Here is a 16,548-nt window from a genome sequence, read left to right as displayed (position 1 = left end):
ATTAAGCATTGCCACCTATCAAGATGATACAAGCAAAACTAGCCAACCACTTCTTCGACCAAAAATCCAAAAAGTCAAAGAAGCTCACAGAGACCAAAGGTTTGACGTTCCAATTGACGTTCAACAAACGGTTAACTATCCTGAAATCTCTTTTGAAGATTTCAGAACAATCTGGAAGAAAGCAAGAGCTGCATGCCCAGAAGATCTTATTTATGAAAAGTTTTTCACTACGGATAAGAAGACAAAAAGTCTGTTCAACTTCCTCGAAGGAGCAGATGCAAATTTAGTCTACCAAGCCTTTCAAGCTGGACTAATCGACAATATCTACCCAAGTTGCAACCTTCAAGAACTCAAATTCTTCCCAAGCAGCATGGTAGAATCCATTAAGAACTTTCGAAAGAAAGTACTTAAAGCAAAAGATAACCCGATCTACATCAGATGCATCTCTTCACTCCCAGAATGGATTCAAGAATCAACTCTTTCTTCATACCATTTTCTGGAAATTGGTCTTTCTAAAACCAATAGAGAAATTGAACAATCTCGACCAATGGAGGATAAAGATCTACCATTCACAGAAATTCTTCATCCCAATCGCATCAATGGGTTAAGAAGAATCTCAGAAAAAATCATTGAGATTATCTCTGGTTCAAAAAAGAAGATTAATTATACCAACTCACATTATATAATTACAAGCTGGAGTTACAACAACACCAGTCAAGAAGATCTTCGTCAAGCCTCTATGTTTGGCGAAAAATTCATGAACAATACCATGGAAGTCTCCAACGCTACACACCAACACTTCTGCCGACATGCAGAATAACTTTCGAAGAACATCTCTGTCACTTTTGCGAAAGCAAAGATTCGGAGACAAAGGAGGGGCCCTCCTCTGAAGATGACAAATCCTCATCATCTTAATAAAAGATGCTACGCACACTTCCATCCACTCAGAAAAATAATGCGTCTTACCTTTTAGAGATGCCTTCCAGCTATCCACAATAATGTAATTCGTTAGTGGAGAGAAACGTCATGCCTGACGTAACAAACAATTATCAGACCCTCTCAATGTATCTATAAATTGAGAGTTATGTTTTCATTAAGGGCATCGCAATAACGAGTGCAAGAAAAACACTCTCTATCCTATAAAATTTTAATGTCTTGTGAGTAAAATCTCCCTTAGAGGGGAGAATATGTAAAATATTGTAAGAGTACTCCCATCTTGGGAGCTCTTTTATCAATAAATCCATGTTTTGTTATACTTGAGTGTTCATACAAAATAGAGTCATGAAACTTGTAAGTGACAGAGTGTCAGGTCGACGATGGTCAACAGTACCGCAGGCATGAGGCCAACAGGGAAAGCAACCATACAGACCAAAGGATGACACAGGCTGGCTTGAATAGTTTCTATCTATGTAAGTAATACTCCTATTCCAAAACACTTATTGATTAAATGAGTTTTCTCTTTACAATTTTTGTATCTATTCCCTTCTTCTTGTTAAAGACACTTAATGAACCAGTTTAGTATGTGTGTGCGGTTTTGTGCGGTAAAGTGTCTTTAACAAGAAGAAGGGAATAGATGCAAAAATTGTAAACAGAAAACTCATTTAATCAATAAGTGTTTTGGAGTAGGAGTATTATTTACATAGATAGAAACTATTCAAGCCAGCATGTGTCATCCTTTGGTCTGTGTGGTTGCTTTCCCTGTTGGCCTCATGTCTGCGATACTGTTGACCATCGTCGACCTGACACTTACAGGTTTCATGACTCTATTTTGTATGAACACTCAAGTATAACAAAACATGGATTTATTGATAAAAGAGCTCCCAAGATGGGAGTACTCTTACAATATTTTACATCTTCTCCCCTCTAAGGGAGATTTTACTCACAAGACATTAAATTTTTATAGGATAGAGAGTGTTTTTCTTGCACTCGTTATTGCGATGCCCTTAATGAAAACATAACTCTCAATTTATAGATACATTGAGAGGGTCTGATAATTGTTTGTTACGTCAGGCATGACGTTTCTCTCCACTAACGAATTACATTATTGTGGATAGCTGGAAGGCATCTCTAAAAGGTAAGACACATTATTTTTCTGAGTGGATGGAAGTGTGCGGAGCATCTTTTATTAAGATGATGAGGATTTGTCATCTTCAGAGGAGGGCCCCTCCTTTGTCTCCGAATCTTTGCTTTCGCAAGAGTGACAGAGATGTTCTTCGAAAAGTTGTTCTGCATGTCGGCAGAAGTGTTGGTGTGTAGCGTTGGAGACTTCCATGGTATTGTTCATGAATTTTTCGCCAAACATAGAGGCTTGACGAAGATCTTCTTGACTGGTGTTGTTGTAACTCCAGCTTGTAATTATATAATGTGAGTTGGTATAATTAATCTTCTTTTTTGAACCAGAGATAATCTCAATGATTTTTTCTGAGATTCTTCTTAACCCATTGATGCGATTGGGATGAAGAATTTCTGTGAATGGTAGATCTTTATCCTCCATTGGTCGAGATTGTTCAATTTCTCTATTGGTTTTAGAAAGACCAATTTCCAGAAAATGGTATGAAGAAAGAGTTGATTCTTGAATCCATTCTGGGAGTGAAGAGATGCATCTGATGTAGATCGGGTTATCTTTTGCTTTAAGTACTTTCTTTCGAAAGTTCTTAATGGATTCTACCATGCTGCTTGGGAAGAATTTGAGTTCTTGAAGGTTGCAACTTGGGTAGATATTGTCGATTAGTCCAGCTTGAAAGGCTTGGTAGACTAAATTTGCATCTGCTCCTTCGAGGAAGTTGAACAGACTTTTTGTCTTCTTATCCGTAGTGAAAAACTTTTCATAAATAAGATCTTCTGGGCATGCAGCTCTTGCTTTCTTCCAGATTGTTCTGAAATCTTCAAAAGAGATTTCAGGATAGTTAACCGTTTGTTGAACGTCAATTGGAACGTCAAACCTTTGGTCTCTGTGAGCTTCTTTGACTTTTTGGATTTTTGGTCGAAGAAGTGGTTGGTTAGTTTTGCTTGTATCATCTTGATAGGTGGCAAGGCTTAATCTTGCAGCTGCTTCATTTCTGAATTTTTTGCAAGTAACTTTATTAGCTTTACAGAAAGTTTCTGTAATTCCTTAGTCAGTATGAACACCGGCATGTGGTCCTTTGTAGATTACATAAAATCTTTCAGCTTCTTTGTTAAGAGCTTTTTTGTAATCTGGTGTAAACTCCTGCACAGATTTGTTGGTGGGTGACAAAGTTGTCATTTTACTGATTCCTTCAGTACAAGGATTGGGGTTAACCAATAAGCTAGTTTTTCCTTCAGGAAGAGGAGTAGCTGTCTCCTTTATTATGCTTTTTAGCAAAGCATCATCTTTCAACGGATTTGTCGATTCTTTACCAGGTGCCGTTTGCACTGGAATAGCCTTTGTTTTTAAGCTTTCGCTTTTCGGTACATTGGTGACCGTTGTTACTTGTTCATACAAGTTGATTTTCTGCTCAATTGCAGATAGCTCAATGAGGAGCATTTGTTTCTTTATCCTCAAAGTGTTGAGGTCTTCCATTTTTGTAAACTCAATTTTTGTTTACTTTTCTCTTTAATCTCCCCCTCTCTTTTTTGTAGGTGAAGTTTTTTGTGAGGAATATGTCATGAGGATCATATCCTTTTATAGGGCTCGAGAGGAGCAAGTGAGATCATGGATGATGTAAGGTATACCTGAAGTCACGGGTGAGGCAGTCTGCCAGTACATTTTTATTTCCTGCGAGATGTTCAACAGTGAAAGTATATCGTGAGAACCACTCTTGCCAACGTATTAGTCGGCCTAATTTGTTGTCTCCTGCAATCTTAGTTCGGAGGAAATAAGTAAAATTTTTATTATCTGTACGAACCAGGAAATTTACTAGTGTTAAATATACATAGAATTTTGTAATAACTCTTTTTACAGCGAGTAATTCTTTTTCATTGCTATGGTAGTTTTTCTCGGCTGCCTTGAAACTGCCAAAGGTGTACCTGCAAACTTGTTCTTCGTTTTTGGGGGTTTTAGCTTTTAAAACACCTCCCCAAAATTCATCAGAAGCATCAGTTTCAATAATTAAACTGTCTTCAATGTTTGGAAGATAAAGTTTTGGAAAATTGATTAAAACTTTCTTTATCTTTTTGATGTAGTCTGTATCAGCATTTGACCAATGCCAGATGACATCTTTTTTCAATTTTACCTGTAAAGGTTTTCTCATGGCTGCAAGTTTTTCAATATATGTTTCAGCGTAAGTTAAAACACCAAGAAATCTTTGCAGTTGTTTTTTGTCTTCTAAAACATTTGGAAAGTCATGTAAATGTTCAAGAAGATGCTTTTGAGGACAATGAGTACCCTCATTTATTTCTAAACCCAAAAAATTAATTTTTGTTTTGAAAAGATGAGCTTTCTTTTTTGAAAGTATTATTCCATATTTTAAAATGGTTCTGAGAACCTGTGTAACATGAACATAGTGCTCTTGTTCATCTTTGCTGAAGACCATGATGTCATCAACGTATACAGTACAGAAACCTTCAAGTCCTCGAAGGGCGTTCTGCATGTGTCTTTGAAAAATACTAGGAGCTTGTTTAAGCCCAAAGGGTAGTACTTTCCATTGAAAGAGTCCATCAGGACATGTGAAGGCAGTGAGAAGCTGCGATTCTTCATCAAGTAGGACTTGCCAGAAACCTGATTTGCAGTCAAAACTTGAATACATATTTTCCTCGTATAAGAGTCAAAAGTTCGTGCATATTGGGAAGATTATGTGAGTCTCCAATAGTTGCATCATTGATTGCCTTGTAGTTGACAACCATGCGCTTCTTTCCTCTTCTTTTTTCTGCTTCTTTATTGACAAGAAAGGCAGGGGACATATGAGGGGATTTTGATTCTATAATTAGTCTCATATCAAGTAATTCCTTGATTTGTTTGGAGAATTCTTATCTATCTTGTAGAGAGTAAACCATAGGTTTTTCTCTAATAACCGTTTTGGGATTAATGAGCTTAATTGAAGCTTTCATCCATCCTTTGGTTTTATCTGGATCAATAGGATTTTCAGAACAAACTTTTTCAAGAAGATCTTCAATCTGTTTGAACCTGGTAGTTTGAATAGAAATAATCCTTTCTTTATTAATTCCTTCTTGGGTTATATTAGTACCCGGAATTTGTTTTTCTTTAGAGCCTTTTTCTTGAGTTTCGAGAAAACCTGGTTTTCCTTTGCTATAGGCTTCTGTGACCTTTTTTATAATTACCATATCATTATTAAGATGAAAGGCAATTCTATCTATCCATTGTATAAATGGTCCATAAACTTGACAAAAGTTGTTACCAATTATGATATCAATTTCCGAATTTTGTTGGTAAATAGTGGGAACGTTGAAATGTTCTCCTGAAAGTTCGAGATTAATATTTCTACAAACTTTATTTATCTTTATGGTTTCACCATTTGCAATAGTGGCACTAATTTCTTTGGGAGCATTTTCCCAGAGCTCATCCGGAATGATGAATTTGCTTGCAAGACATAAAGATGCACTTGTGTCTACAAAACAATGTACTCTAAATTTCTTATATCCTTTAAAGTTAAGGAAGGCAGAAACATAAATAGAGTTTGGATTAGTGAGATTCATGATAAGGGAATCATTAATCTTCTAGAGGTTTGCGCAAAAATGGTTAAACTCCTCCTCCCTAAAAAGTGGAGCCTGTATGAGACTAGTCTGAGTCATCCGTGGTTGATTCGTTTTCATCAGAATTTGATGAAGAATCAGTTTCAACATGAAATGTAAAGACATGTTGTATACCTTCATATTCCTCTTCAAGAGCTTCATAACCTCCATTATTAGCGGTTTGTAAAACCTTGACTTTGTCAGGGTATTTTTTTCTATTTGGACATTCATTGGCATAGTGTCCTTCTTCATTGCAGATCCAACATCTACATTTTTTCTTTCCTCGTGGACAGGAAGTAGTCTTCTTAGGTGATTCTTTTGAAGGTTTTTTGAAGTATTTTCCTGGTGAAAATTTTCTTCTTTTCTTTTTCCATAAAGATTTGTATTTCTTTTTGTTTTTATATTTTTTCTTAGTATAAGTTTTCCTTCCAATATCAAAGTTTTTGAAATCAGAGAGAATGCTACAACAATCTTTACTTATTGTTTTGAGTTTTTGTTGTTTATATCTATCTTGACAGATTCTATCAATTTCTTCCTTTGCAATTTTTGTTGCATAAGAAAGACTGGTTTGCTGGATTTCTCCAGTAGCTTTTTTTTTCCATCTTTCAGTACAGATTTCTCCAATAATTGGAATTTTCATTAGATAAGCAGATATCCATTGTGCATATTCACTTCTCTGGGGAATATCATATAGATATGATTCATACATACATGTGTATTTGTCGAGAAGACTAATATCATGTAATTGAAGTTTTGTCATTGAAACTCTTGCTACATCAACTTTCTTATTAATGGTAAAGTCTTTATTAGAAATATAATCAAGACCTAAGAAAGTAGTGTATATGACATTTATGAGATTATCAAAAAGATCTGAACCATGCAAATCTTCATTCCAATTATTGTTTCTTAGGAACTTTTGCACAATTCCATCAGTTTTGTGTTCTAAAAGTAGAAGAACATTTTTTGCTTTTTCAAATTCATCTGGGTTTGTCTGTAAGATTAGTGAAATCTCAGTAACCCATTTTTCTACAACTCTTTCTCTGAGTTTTAGATCTTGGATACAATCAATATTGAGTATATTGATCGTATTGGGTCATTTGCTACTATCTGGAATACCATTGTGTACAGGCATTTTGAACTCATATTTCTTTTTATTGCCTCTTCTTGTGGCTGTATAAGAAGATTCTGCTTCATCATCTTCCATATCTAAATATTCGAACTTAACAGTCTTTGTATTAGTTTAAAGTTATCTTCTTGTTCTGATTCAGTATCAGGTTCATCTATTTTAGTCATTCTAAAATATTGATCAAAAAGTTTGGGTTCTTTTTGATACAATTCTTCGCATTCTTTAGTTTCTAAAGATAAAAGCTGAATAAGTTTTTGGTCAGCCTTATCATAATCTTCATATTGAAGGTTAAAGAAATATTTCTCAAGTTTCTCAGAGATTGTTTCTTTCATTTTTGCTCTTTTTTGAAAATATCAATTTTCTGGGAGTCTTTTGAGCTTCCTAAGTCAGGGTTTCCAATACTAGGATTGGGAGGTGAGTATTTCTTAAGACCTGAATATTTTCCAGGTTTGGTTTTTTGCTCTATGATGGAAATATTCTTGATGTGTTCAAGAATGTCTTTATTACAAGGGCAAGAGTCAATCTTTTCAGATAACTCTTTAGTAATGTCTGCAATAATTTTTGCAGATGCTACTTCCAACTGTGTAGTGGTTACGTATTTATTGACTGTTAAGTCAAAGTTTATGATCAGCCCATCTATTTTTTCATTAAGGAGGTTGGTTGATCTATTGAGCTCGGGAATCGAGGTCATCCTATTAGTTGTTTTAACTGATCTTGTATATTAGTGATCTTAAGGTTGTTTTCCTTAAGAGTGCCTTCAATATTTGCCTTTTTGGCGACTTCTTCAACAAAATGGTTGTTTTTTAAAGAGTTTTCTAAAAGAATAGAATGTTTGTCAATAGACTGGGTTAACTTGATAGTTAATTTATTTTGCCTTTCAATAACTTCGAAGAATTTTTCAAAATCATTTTTATCAAGATTGTTTTTAACCAAAAAGGCTAAATCGTTTTTAAATTGGTTAAAAGGTATTTTATTTTTTGAAATATCTTTAGAAATATCTTTTGAAATACCAAGGTAATGGCTTATTTTTGAAGTTTTTAAGAGACATCTTGCAATGATCTGGTTGAGATTATTGCAATGATTTACAATTGTTTGAATACCAGCTTTTCCAGAAGTAGAGAAAATGTATTCTTTCTTTTTAGTATTGTGGTCAAGAGTTTTAATTTTCACTGTTTTACCTTTTTTATAAAAATGAGGAAAATCTATTTTATTACTCATTTATAACTTCAGAGATTTGTTTGATATTCTGACGTAGACTATCAATTTTTAAAGACATGTTTCTTATCAAGTTACTATCTTTTCTTTCTGAGCTTTCTCCTATATGGAGTGAATCCATAGAAATTCTTGGTCTAAGAGTTTCTCCTAGAGCTTTTTTGTTTCTAGCTATATTTAAAACCCAAGAGTTTTCTTGAGGATTTATGTCGCAGAATTGTTTATCTTTGACATGACCTATTTCTGAAAAGACATCATCAAGTTCGATGTACTCGTCTTTCTTGTAGTCTATGCTATGGTGACTATTGGTCAGAGCATATCCTATGAGATAGGTTATGGTGAATGATTTATCACCTGGGTTCATAAGGTCACTTCTTTCAAAGTGATGTATAAAAGATAAAGTTTTATCTATATTTGCAGATTTCAAATCCAGAGCAAATTTTGGATAGACTGAAAACATAATTTTTTGGTAAGCAAGGTTTCCCCTAGCAGCACCTAAGATGCAGTCCTGTCTGTCAGTAATTCTGTTGTCAATTAAGGCCATTTTTATGGGAGAATTTATTCCTGCTTGGAATTGGGATTTTATCAAAAATTTTACAGCTCCGATATGGACCATTCTTATTTTTGATCTAATCTCAACTGGAATACTTTTCAAGTTATTGTTTATTATTTCTTTAGTTAAAAGGGGTAGAAAGACAGCTCCTATTGTGTGTTTTATGTCTACAGACATTTCTTTAGTACTAACAAAGTAGAAAATTTCATTTTTTCTTTTAAGTGGATTTAAAATACTAAGTTTAGAAGGAACATTTTTGAAAATGTTTTCTTTCTTTATTTTTAAATCCGTTTTCTTAACTCGAGAGAGAAGGTCTTGTTTTATTAAGAGGTTTGCATGAAAGCCGTCTTCATCCTCAACATAAGTTAGGATTTGTTTTTCTTCTGAATCATTTTCTTCAGAATTATTGAAAATTTCTTTATTCATTTTAAGAAATGTTAACAAGTTAAAATCCTTTTTCTGAGTTCTGAAACTGAGTTTAAAGCTTTATCAAGGTGTTCTTGATGCATTTTTTGCCTATGAAGGAGGTACTTACGTATATTAACCATGGTTGGTATATATTCGTGAGTATGTTTATTTTGTGCTTGTAGAATTCTGAAATTTATATGCACTAAATCTTTTTTATTACTTAAAAGTATTTCTTTATGTTGAGAAATCTCATTCTCTTTATTACGAATTTTTTCGAAAATTCCACTGTAAAGTGTTTCATTATAATGTAATGTCATTTTAACAAAGGCTCTGATACCAGTTTGCAAGATTAATGATTCCCTTATCATGAATCTCACTAATCCAAACTCTATTTATGTTTCTGCCTTCCTTAACTTTAAAGGATATAAGAAATTTAGAGTACATTGTTTTGTAGACACAGGTGCATCTTTATGTCTTGCAAGCAAATTCATCATTCCGGATGAGCTCTGGGAAAATACTCCCAAAGAAATTAGTGCCACTATTGCAAATGGTGAAACCATAAAGATAAATAAAGTTTGTAGAAATATTAATCTCGAACTTTCATGAGAACATTTCAACGTTCCCACTATTTACCAACAAAATTCAGGAATTGATATCATAATTGGTAACAACTTTTGTCAAATTTATGGACCATTTATACAATGGATAGATAGAATTGTCTTTCATCTTAATAATGAGATGGTAATTATAAAAAAGGTCACAAAACCCTATAACAAAGGAAAACCAGGTTTTCTCGAAACTCAAGAAAAAGGCTCTAAAGAAAAACAAATTCCGGGTACTAATATAACCCAAGAAGGAATTAATAAAGAAAGGATTATTTCTATTCAAAACTACCAGGTTCAAACAGATTGAAGATCTTCTTGAAAAAGTTTGTTCTGAAAATCCTATTGATCCAGATAAAACCAAAGGATGGATGAAAGCTTCAATTAAGCTCATTAATCCCAAAACGGTTATTAGAGAAAAACCTATGGTTTACTCTCTACAAGATAGAGAAGAATTCTCCAAACAAATCAAGGAATTACTTGATATGAGACTAATTATAGAATCAAAATCCCCTCATATGTCCACTGCCTTTCTTGTCAATAAAGAAGCAGAAAAAAGAAGAGGAAAGAAGCGCATGGTTGTCAACTACGAAGCAATCAATGATGCAACTATTGGAGACTCACATAATCTTCCCAATATGCACGAACTTTTGACTCTTCTACGAGGAAAAAATATGTATTCAAGTTTTGACTGCAAGTCAGGTTTCTGGCAAGTCCTACTTGATGAAGAATCGCAGCTTCTCATTGCCTTCACATGTCCTGATGGACTCTTTCAATGGAAAGTACTACCATTTGGGCTTAAACAAGCTCCTAGTATTTTTCAAAGACACATGCAGAACGCCCTTCGAGGACTTGAAGGTTTCTGTACTGTATACGTTGATGACATCATGGTCTTCAGCAAAAATGAACAAGAGCACTATGTTCATGTTACACAGGTTCTCAGAACCATTTTAAAATATGGAATAATACTTTCAAAAAAGAAAGCTCATCATTTCAAAACAAAAATTAATTTTTTGGGTTTAGAAATAAATGAGGGTACTCATTGTCCTCAAAAGCATCTTCTTGAACATTTACATGACTTTCCAAATGTTTTAGAAGACAAAAAACAACTGCAAAGATTTCTTGGTGTTTTAACTTACGCTGAAACATATATTGAAAAACTTGCAGCCATGAGAAAACCTTTACAGGTAAAATTGAAAAAAGATGTCATCTGGCATTGGTCAAATGCTGATACAGACTACATCAAAAAGATAAAGAAAGTTTTAATCAATTTTCCAAAACTTTATCTTCCAAACATTGAAGACAGTTTAATTATTGAAACTGATGCTTCTGATGAATTTTGGGGAGGTGTTTTAAAAGCTAAAACCCCCCAAAAACGAAGAACAAGTTTGCAGGTACACCTTTGGCAGTTTCAAGGCAGCCGAGAAAAACTACCATAACAATGAAAAAGAATTACTCGCTGTAAAAAGAGTTATTACAAAATTCTCTGTATATTTAACACCAGTAAATTTCCTGGTTCGTACAGACAATAAATTTTTTACTTATTTCCTCCGAACTAAGATTGCAGGAGACAACAAATTAGGCCGACTAATACGTTGGCAAGAGTGGTTCTCACGATATACTTTCACTGTTGAACATCTCGCAGGAAATAAAAATGTACTGGCAGACTGCCTCACCCGTGACTTCAGGTATACCTTACATCATCCATGATCTCACTTGCTCCTCTCGAGCCCTATAAAAGGATATGATCCTCATGACATATTCCTCACAAAAAACTTCACCTACAAAAAAAGAGGGGGAGATTAGAGAGAAAAGTAAAAGTTACATCAGAACATGAAATGATACAGAATGTGGAGGATGAGAGTTATTTTGATGGAGATGGAGGAGAACGTGAAGGAAGTGATGAATTTGACTTCTCAGGGCTTGATAATGTTGCCATTCCTCTCAACTTCGATTTTGAACATGAAGTTGAACATGATACAGGTCTGGATTTCTCAGATAGATTCTTCGAAAAGGTCGATGAAGTTGCTCAAACTGCAACAGAGACTAGGGCTGCAAAGAAGACTCTCGAAACTATGCCTCCATTGTCCACCCAAATGGAAGAAAATTTGAGTCAAAAGGATACAGATTCTAGGATTCCTCCCCTAGATTCTGCTACTCCTACAACAGTTCCTCCTTCAAGTATCTCGACACAGACGCAGACCTCTCTGCCTCCCGTTCAAGAAAGTCATCAAAGTTTGAGGCAGAGAGTGCTCACTCAAAGCCAGTCATCACCTATTTCAGCCACTGTTATCACCACGACTGTTGCAACACCACCCCTACAATCTTATGAAGGTCCAAGTTCTATGCTTGAGACAGGAGGTCCATCTAATGTTCCTGCATATTCCCCATCAAGATCGTCTCTAGATGATGCTTCAGTCAGACTTGCTATGCATTTGTCTCAACACCCAGAATCAACCTCCCGTGGAAAAGGTATATCTTTAGAGGAAGGGCGCTCATGGGCTGATAATCCTCAAATAATCAAGCTTCAAGAAGAAATTGGCATTCTGAAGCAGCAAAACATTGAAAAGGACATCTTGCTGGAACAACATGGCAACCTTATTGCTGAGCTTCGGGCAGAAGATGCCTCAAAGTCAAAACAGATTACTGACCTGCAAACCAATCTTGGGTCAGTAACTGCCTTTTACTTTGACTTGAAGAACAAGCTTTTTGATGCCTTTGGAGATAAGCTCAAATCTCTGTTTCAACAGCCCCATGGCATTGAAGATCCTCCCACTGCTTCCTCTCAACCTTCAGAAAGCGACCTTCATGTTAATCCACCTCCTCCAAGAACAGCAACCGTCGTTAATCGATTTGAAAAAGAACCTGAAGGTGCCAGACCTCGAATCACAATAAAACATGGAAAAAGGACCGTCACTGCCAACAGAAGCGAAGGATTACTTTTTATGAAAAATTCAAACGAAAATCGCAAGTCAAAGGATCCTGAATTGACAGTGACGGATCTTAAAAAACGAAAATTTGGTGACGAGTTTGGAGATCGCTCCGGGATCAGAATGTGGGGTTATGATCCTGAGTCCAATCTATGGGTGGTTAAGAGGAATTCTGGCCGTTCAGAGCACTACAAGAGCACCCATGATTTCAACTCATGGACAAAGGTCGATCTCTCTGAGCTCTCAAGAGCTCCATTCCACAATTCTTCTAACGTTCCTAGTGCTACGAGCTTCAAGCAGTTTCTGGAAAGACAGGTCAGAGATAACTTCCCTTCAATGAAGACGGCAAAAGCACTGGTTATGAAGGATAAGGATATTATTGATCCTGAAACAGACCGTCCAGTGAAGATCATGATGTGGCCTGCTACAAAACAAGTCAAGGAGATTCCCATTCCGCAACATTTTCAGGAGGGATATCTTGACGATATGGAGTTTTGAGCATTTGATGACGAAACGGCGACCGCGGCAATAAAGTTCAAAAACAGTGAAACTGTTGTGAGACTAGTCTGCGCAAAGGATCTTCTGAGATTCAGGGAGAGAGACATTTGTACCCTAGCTCGTCATCAAATTATCTGCAGGAAAGAGGCCATGGAGGTTGCAGCCAAGGAGTACACATGGATGGTCGCCTCTATCATCAATGGAAAGCTTTGGATGGGATCCATGGGAAAGTCTGATCTGAAGTTATTTGACAAATCTGTAGAATGAAGACCACTTTTATGCTAGCCTCAAACCAAGGGGAAGATTGTTAGGTCATAATTATGTGGTTTGGGCTAGGCATCTTATTGTATAAGTCTTGATAGAGTGGTAGAGTATGGTTGTGGTGTTTGTAACACGTTTGTGGTGTGTGCTGCCGTGCATGTGTGTGCGGCCGCACACAGTGTGTGCGGCCGCACACACGTGTATGGCTGCACACTTGTGTGCTGCTTCAGGAGGTATAAATAGTCTGAGTCTGTGTCAGTTGTCAGGTGAGAGTCAGTGACGTATGTGTGTGTTTTCCCAAGGTGTACTTGACATTTATTCGTAATAGATGTGTGCATGCTTGGTTTAATTCTTCTTCTACTTCTTCTACACTCTGTTTGATTGTTGCAATTCATTGATTACTGATTTGGATCCTTAGATCGGGACTTACAATTGGTATCAGAGCTTGGATTGTATTAGTCAATTTTGTCAGATCTGGAGCTTATTTGATCTTATTTTGAAAAGATATTTGCGTTTTTGGATAGATCTCTGAAAAATAAGGGGGGTTTCTTCTTTGCATTTTTCATAAAAACGGGGTTTTGATCGAGTTTTGGAGCAAAAAGGGTGAAAAACGTCGTTTTTTTCGCGAATCTGTTGAAGGTGTGCGGCCCAGTTGAAGGTGTGCGGCTCGGGTGTGCGGCCAGGGAGTGTGCGGCTCGGTGTGTGCGGCCGGCTCGGTGTGCGGCTCGGAGTGTGCGGCCAGGGTGTGCGCCTCGGTGTGTGCGGCCGACTCGGTGTGCGGCCAGGGTGTAAGGTCCTCGGTGTGCGGCTAGGAGGGTGCGGTCTCCGTGTGCGGCTCGGTCTCGTGTACGGCTAGGCGGCTTCGGACGGTGTTCACGGCTAAAGCGACTTCGGACGGTGTATGAGTCTTCGGTCCTGGTCAGCTCAGTCTTCGCATCAGCTTTCATTAAAAAAAATTGAGAGAGTTTTCGGGTTGCCAGGTTTCCAACCTGGGTCTCCAGTTTCATCAAACGCGCCTCTTACCAGTTGATCTACCAAGGAATTCGTTAAACATCTCGTTCCTTTTAAACTTAAGGTCTTCCCAGCACAAAATAAATCAAAAGAAATTCGAGGTTTACAAGTTTCGAACACGGGTCTCCTCCCAACTCAACCAGCACCCCTTCCAACTCTTCTAGACTTCAAGTTGATACATTCCTTCCCAATCTAATTCATAAGGCGTCTTCATTTCGACCCTTCTTTCGCAATTTTTTTATATATTTTACCCAAAAACAATTTCCTTTTATTTTTAAATTCCTTTTTCACCCAAAAATTTTAGTTTTTAATTTTTGACTTTTAACTTTGACTTTTTACTTAAATTTTGACTTTGACTTTTCTAGTTTGACCTTTGACTTTAAAATTTGACTTTTTCGTTTATCTTTCAAAATTTCAAATTTAGCTTTTCGGTTTGACTTTTAAGTTTGACTTTTTGAGTTTGACTTTTAAGTTTGACTTTTTAAATTTGATTTTTAAGGTTGACTTTCTCGGTTTTTAAGTCAAAGGGCAAATTCAAACAAAATATATAAAATATAATAATAAAAAAAAAATGAGTTCCTCATCCATTCCGGTAAATGAAGTTTCATGTACTCCATCTTGTGCTAAAACTATGAAATTTTTGCGAGAATCAATAGAGTTAATCAAGAGAGAGAACGAGGACTTAAAATATGAGGGATACACACTTCGGAAAAACCAAAAGCCCTTAAAGACTCAACTAGAAAATAAAATAAAGGATTTTAGGAAATTACAAGAGGATTACAGCAACAAGTGTGAAAATTACGATCACATTAAAAAAAACTTGTTGTTGTAACTGAAGAACTTGACGCTTTGAAAATTAAGTGTGGAAAAACAGATGTTAGTTTCAAAAATTATACTGCCTCAAGTAAGACAGTCGGGTCCTTATTTGAAACCCAATTAAAATTCAAAGATAATCAAAACAAGGGTCTAGGGTATGATAGTGTTCCTCCGCCTTTCAATCATAACTATACATCCATCCCTATGACACAGGAAGAAATTGACAGGGAGGCACATCTTCAATATGGGAAACCTACTGTGGTTGTGCCAGAAAAGGTTGAGGTGAACGTTTCTAATGATTCTGTTACATGTGCAGGTAAAGTAGCAGAAGATAAGAACAAGGAGAAAACAATTGAACAATCCAATGACTCCTTGAACTCTGAATCTGTTGCTTCGAACTCAGCTACGTTTGATCAACCTGCTGTTGAGAAATACAGGCCACCAACTGTAGTGAAACAGAGTGCCTGTTGTAAATGTGTGTGTGGGAACAATAAGAGACAAGGCATGGACACGCCACCAGGGGCAGGAAGAAACATCTTCACAGTGAAGAAAAAGTCTTGTTTTCACTGTGGAACACCTGGACACATTGCCCGAAACTGTCCAAATCGCGCATACGTTCCCTACTATGCACAAGGGTGGCAGAACGCGCCAAGAGGGAGATACTCCAAAAGAAACCCCACAAGGTCACGTTCAGACAATGGCGAATGGAATGCCACGAAGGGCAAGAGTTCAACTCCCAAGGCCAAGAAATCAAATCCCAAGGTCAAGAAGGGAATGCCGGCCAGGAAGTACAATCCAAGAGATGCTCTCGTGAATTCAAAATCAAAGTCATCTCAACGGCCGACATCAAGATCAAAATCAAGTGCTGAGCCACCCATCGGATCGAAAAAGAAATGGGTTAAACCCAACTACAAATGGGTACCAAAGGTTCAATCTCCCAAATCTCCTAATGCTTCTAACGTTTCTTCATCTTCTGTTAGTGATAAACAGGATATGTCTTGGGAGAGAGTTCCTTGCACTGATGACAAAGGTCAACCCAGTTTCAAAATGGACTGGGTTCCAAAGACCAACTGATCCCGCTCTGTGTCGGAGCAGCTATGGAGGCATATCATCAGACTTCGGTTTGTTGATAATGGCTGCTCCTGGCACATGATAGGGGACATCTCTCAACTGTACAACACTCATAACTTTGTTTGAGAGTATGTGCCCTTTGCAGAAGAGAGAGAAAGAGGAGAGGAGCATGTTCTAGAGAGAGAAAGAGAGAAGAATAGTGTGTGTGAGAGAATCTATTGTAAGGAGCATCAATCATATCATCAATACATTAGATTCAAGTTATTCTTCTTCTCTAAGTAGTTCCTTTCTTTGTAGACATTCTTGTCTTGCAAGTACCGATTCACTAGTTCTTTATGTTGTCAAATTGTTCCTCTGTTGGTATGTGGTAGACCTACTCCTAGGTCAAGTTTTCTAAACTTAGTGTAATCT

At 36.6% G+C, this 16,548-nt stretch overlaps 1 protein-coding gene across 4 annotated transcripts in view; it reads left to right on the top strand.

Annotated features, from left to right (window-relative positions):
• LOC145165645 (uncharacterized) overlaps window positions 1–16,548 on the top strand; it is a 61,291-nt gene that overhangs the window by 19,188 nt on the left and 25,555 nt on the right. Inside the window, exon 9 of one of the 4 annotated variants that reach the window (XM_079084454.1) lies at window positions 15,383–15,562. The exons of the other annotated variants lie outside the window; for them this stretch is intronic. Coding sequence (XP_078940580.1) covers window positions 15,383–15,391 — 9 coding nt within the window. The 3' untranslated portion in view covers window positions 15,392–15,562. Of the gene's footprint in view, window positions 1–15,382; window positions 15,563–16,548 lie in introns of those variants that run through there. 4 annotated transcript variants of the gene reach the window in all.

Source organism: Lactuca virosa, chromosome 1 (genome assembly GCF_052849685.1).
Source record: "Lactuca virosa cultivar CGN04683 chromosome 1, Lactuca_virosa_CGN04683_v6, whole genome shotgun sequence".
NCBI lineage: Eukaryota > Viridiplantae > Streptophyta > Magnoliopsida > Asterales > Asteraceae > Lactuca > Lactuca virosa.
The sequence above is the reverse complement of the archived record's forward strand: the minus strand, read 5'-3'. Positions and strand labels throughout refer to the sequence as shown.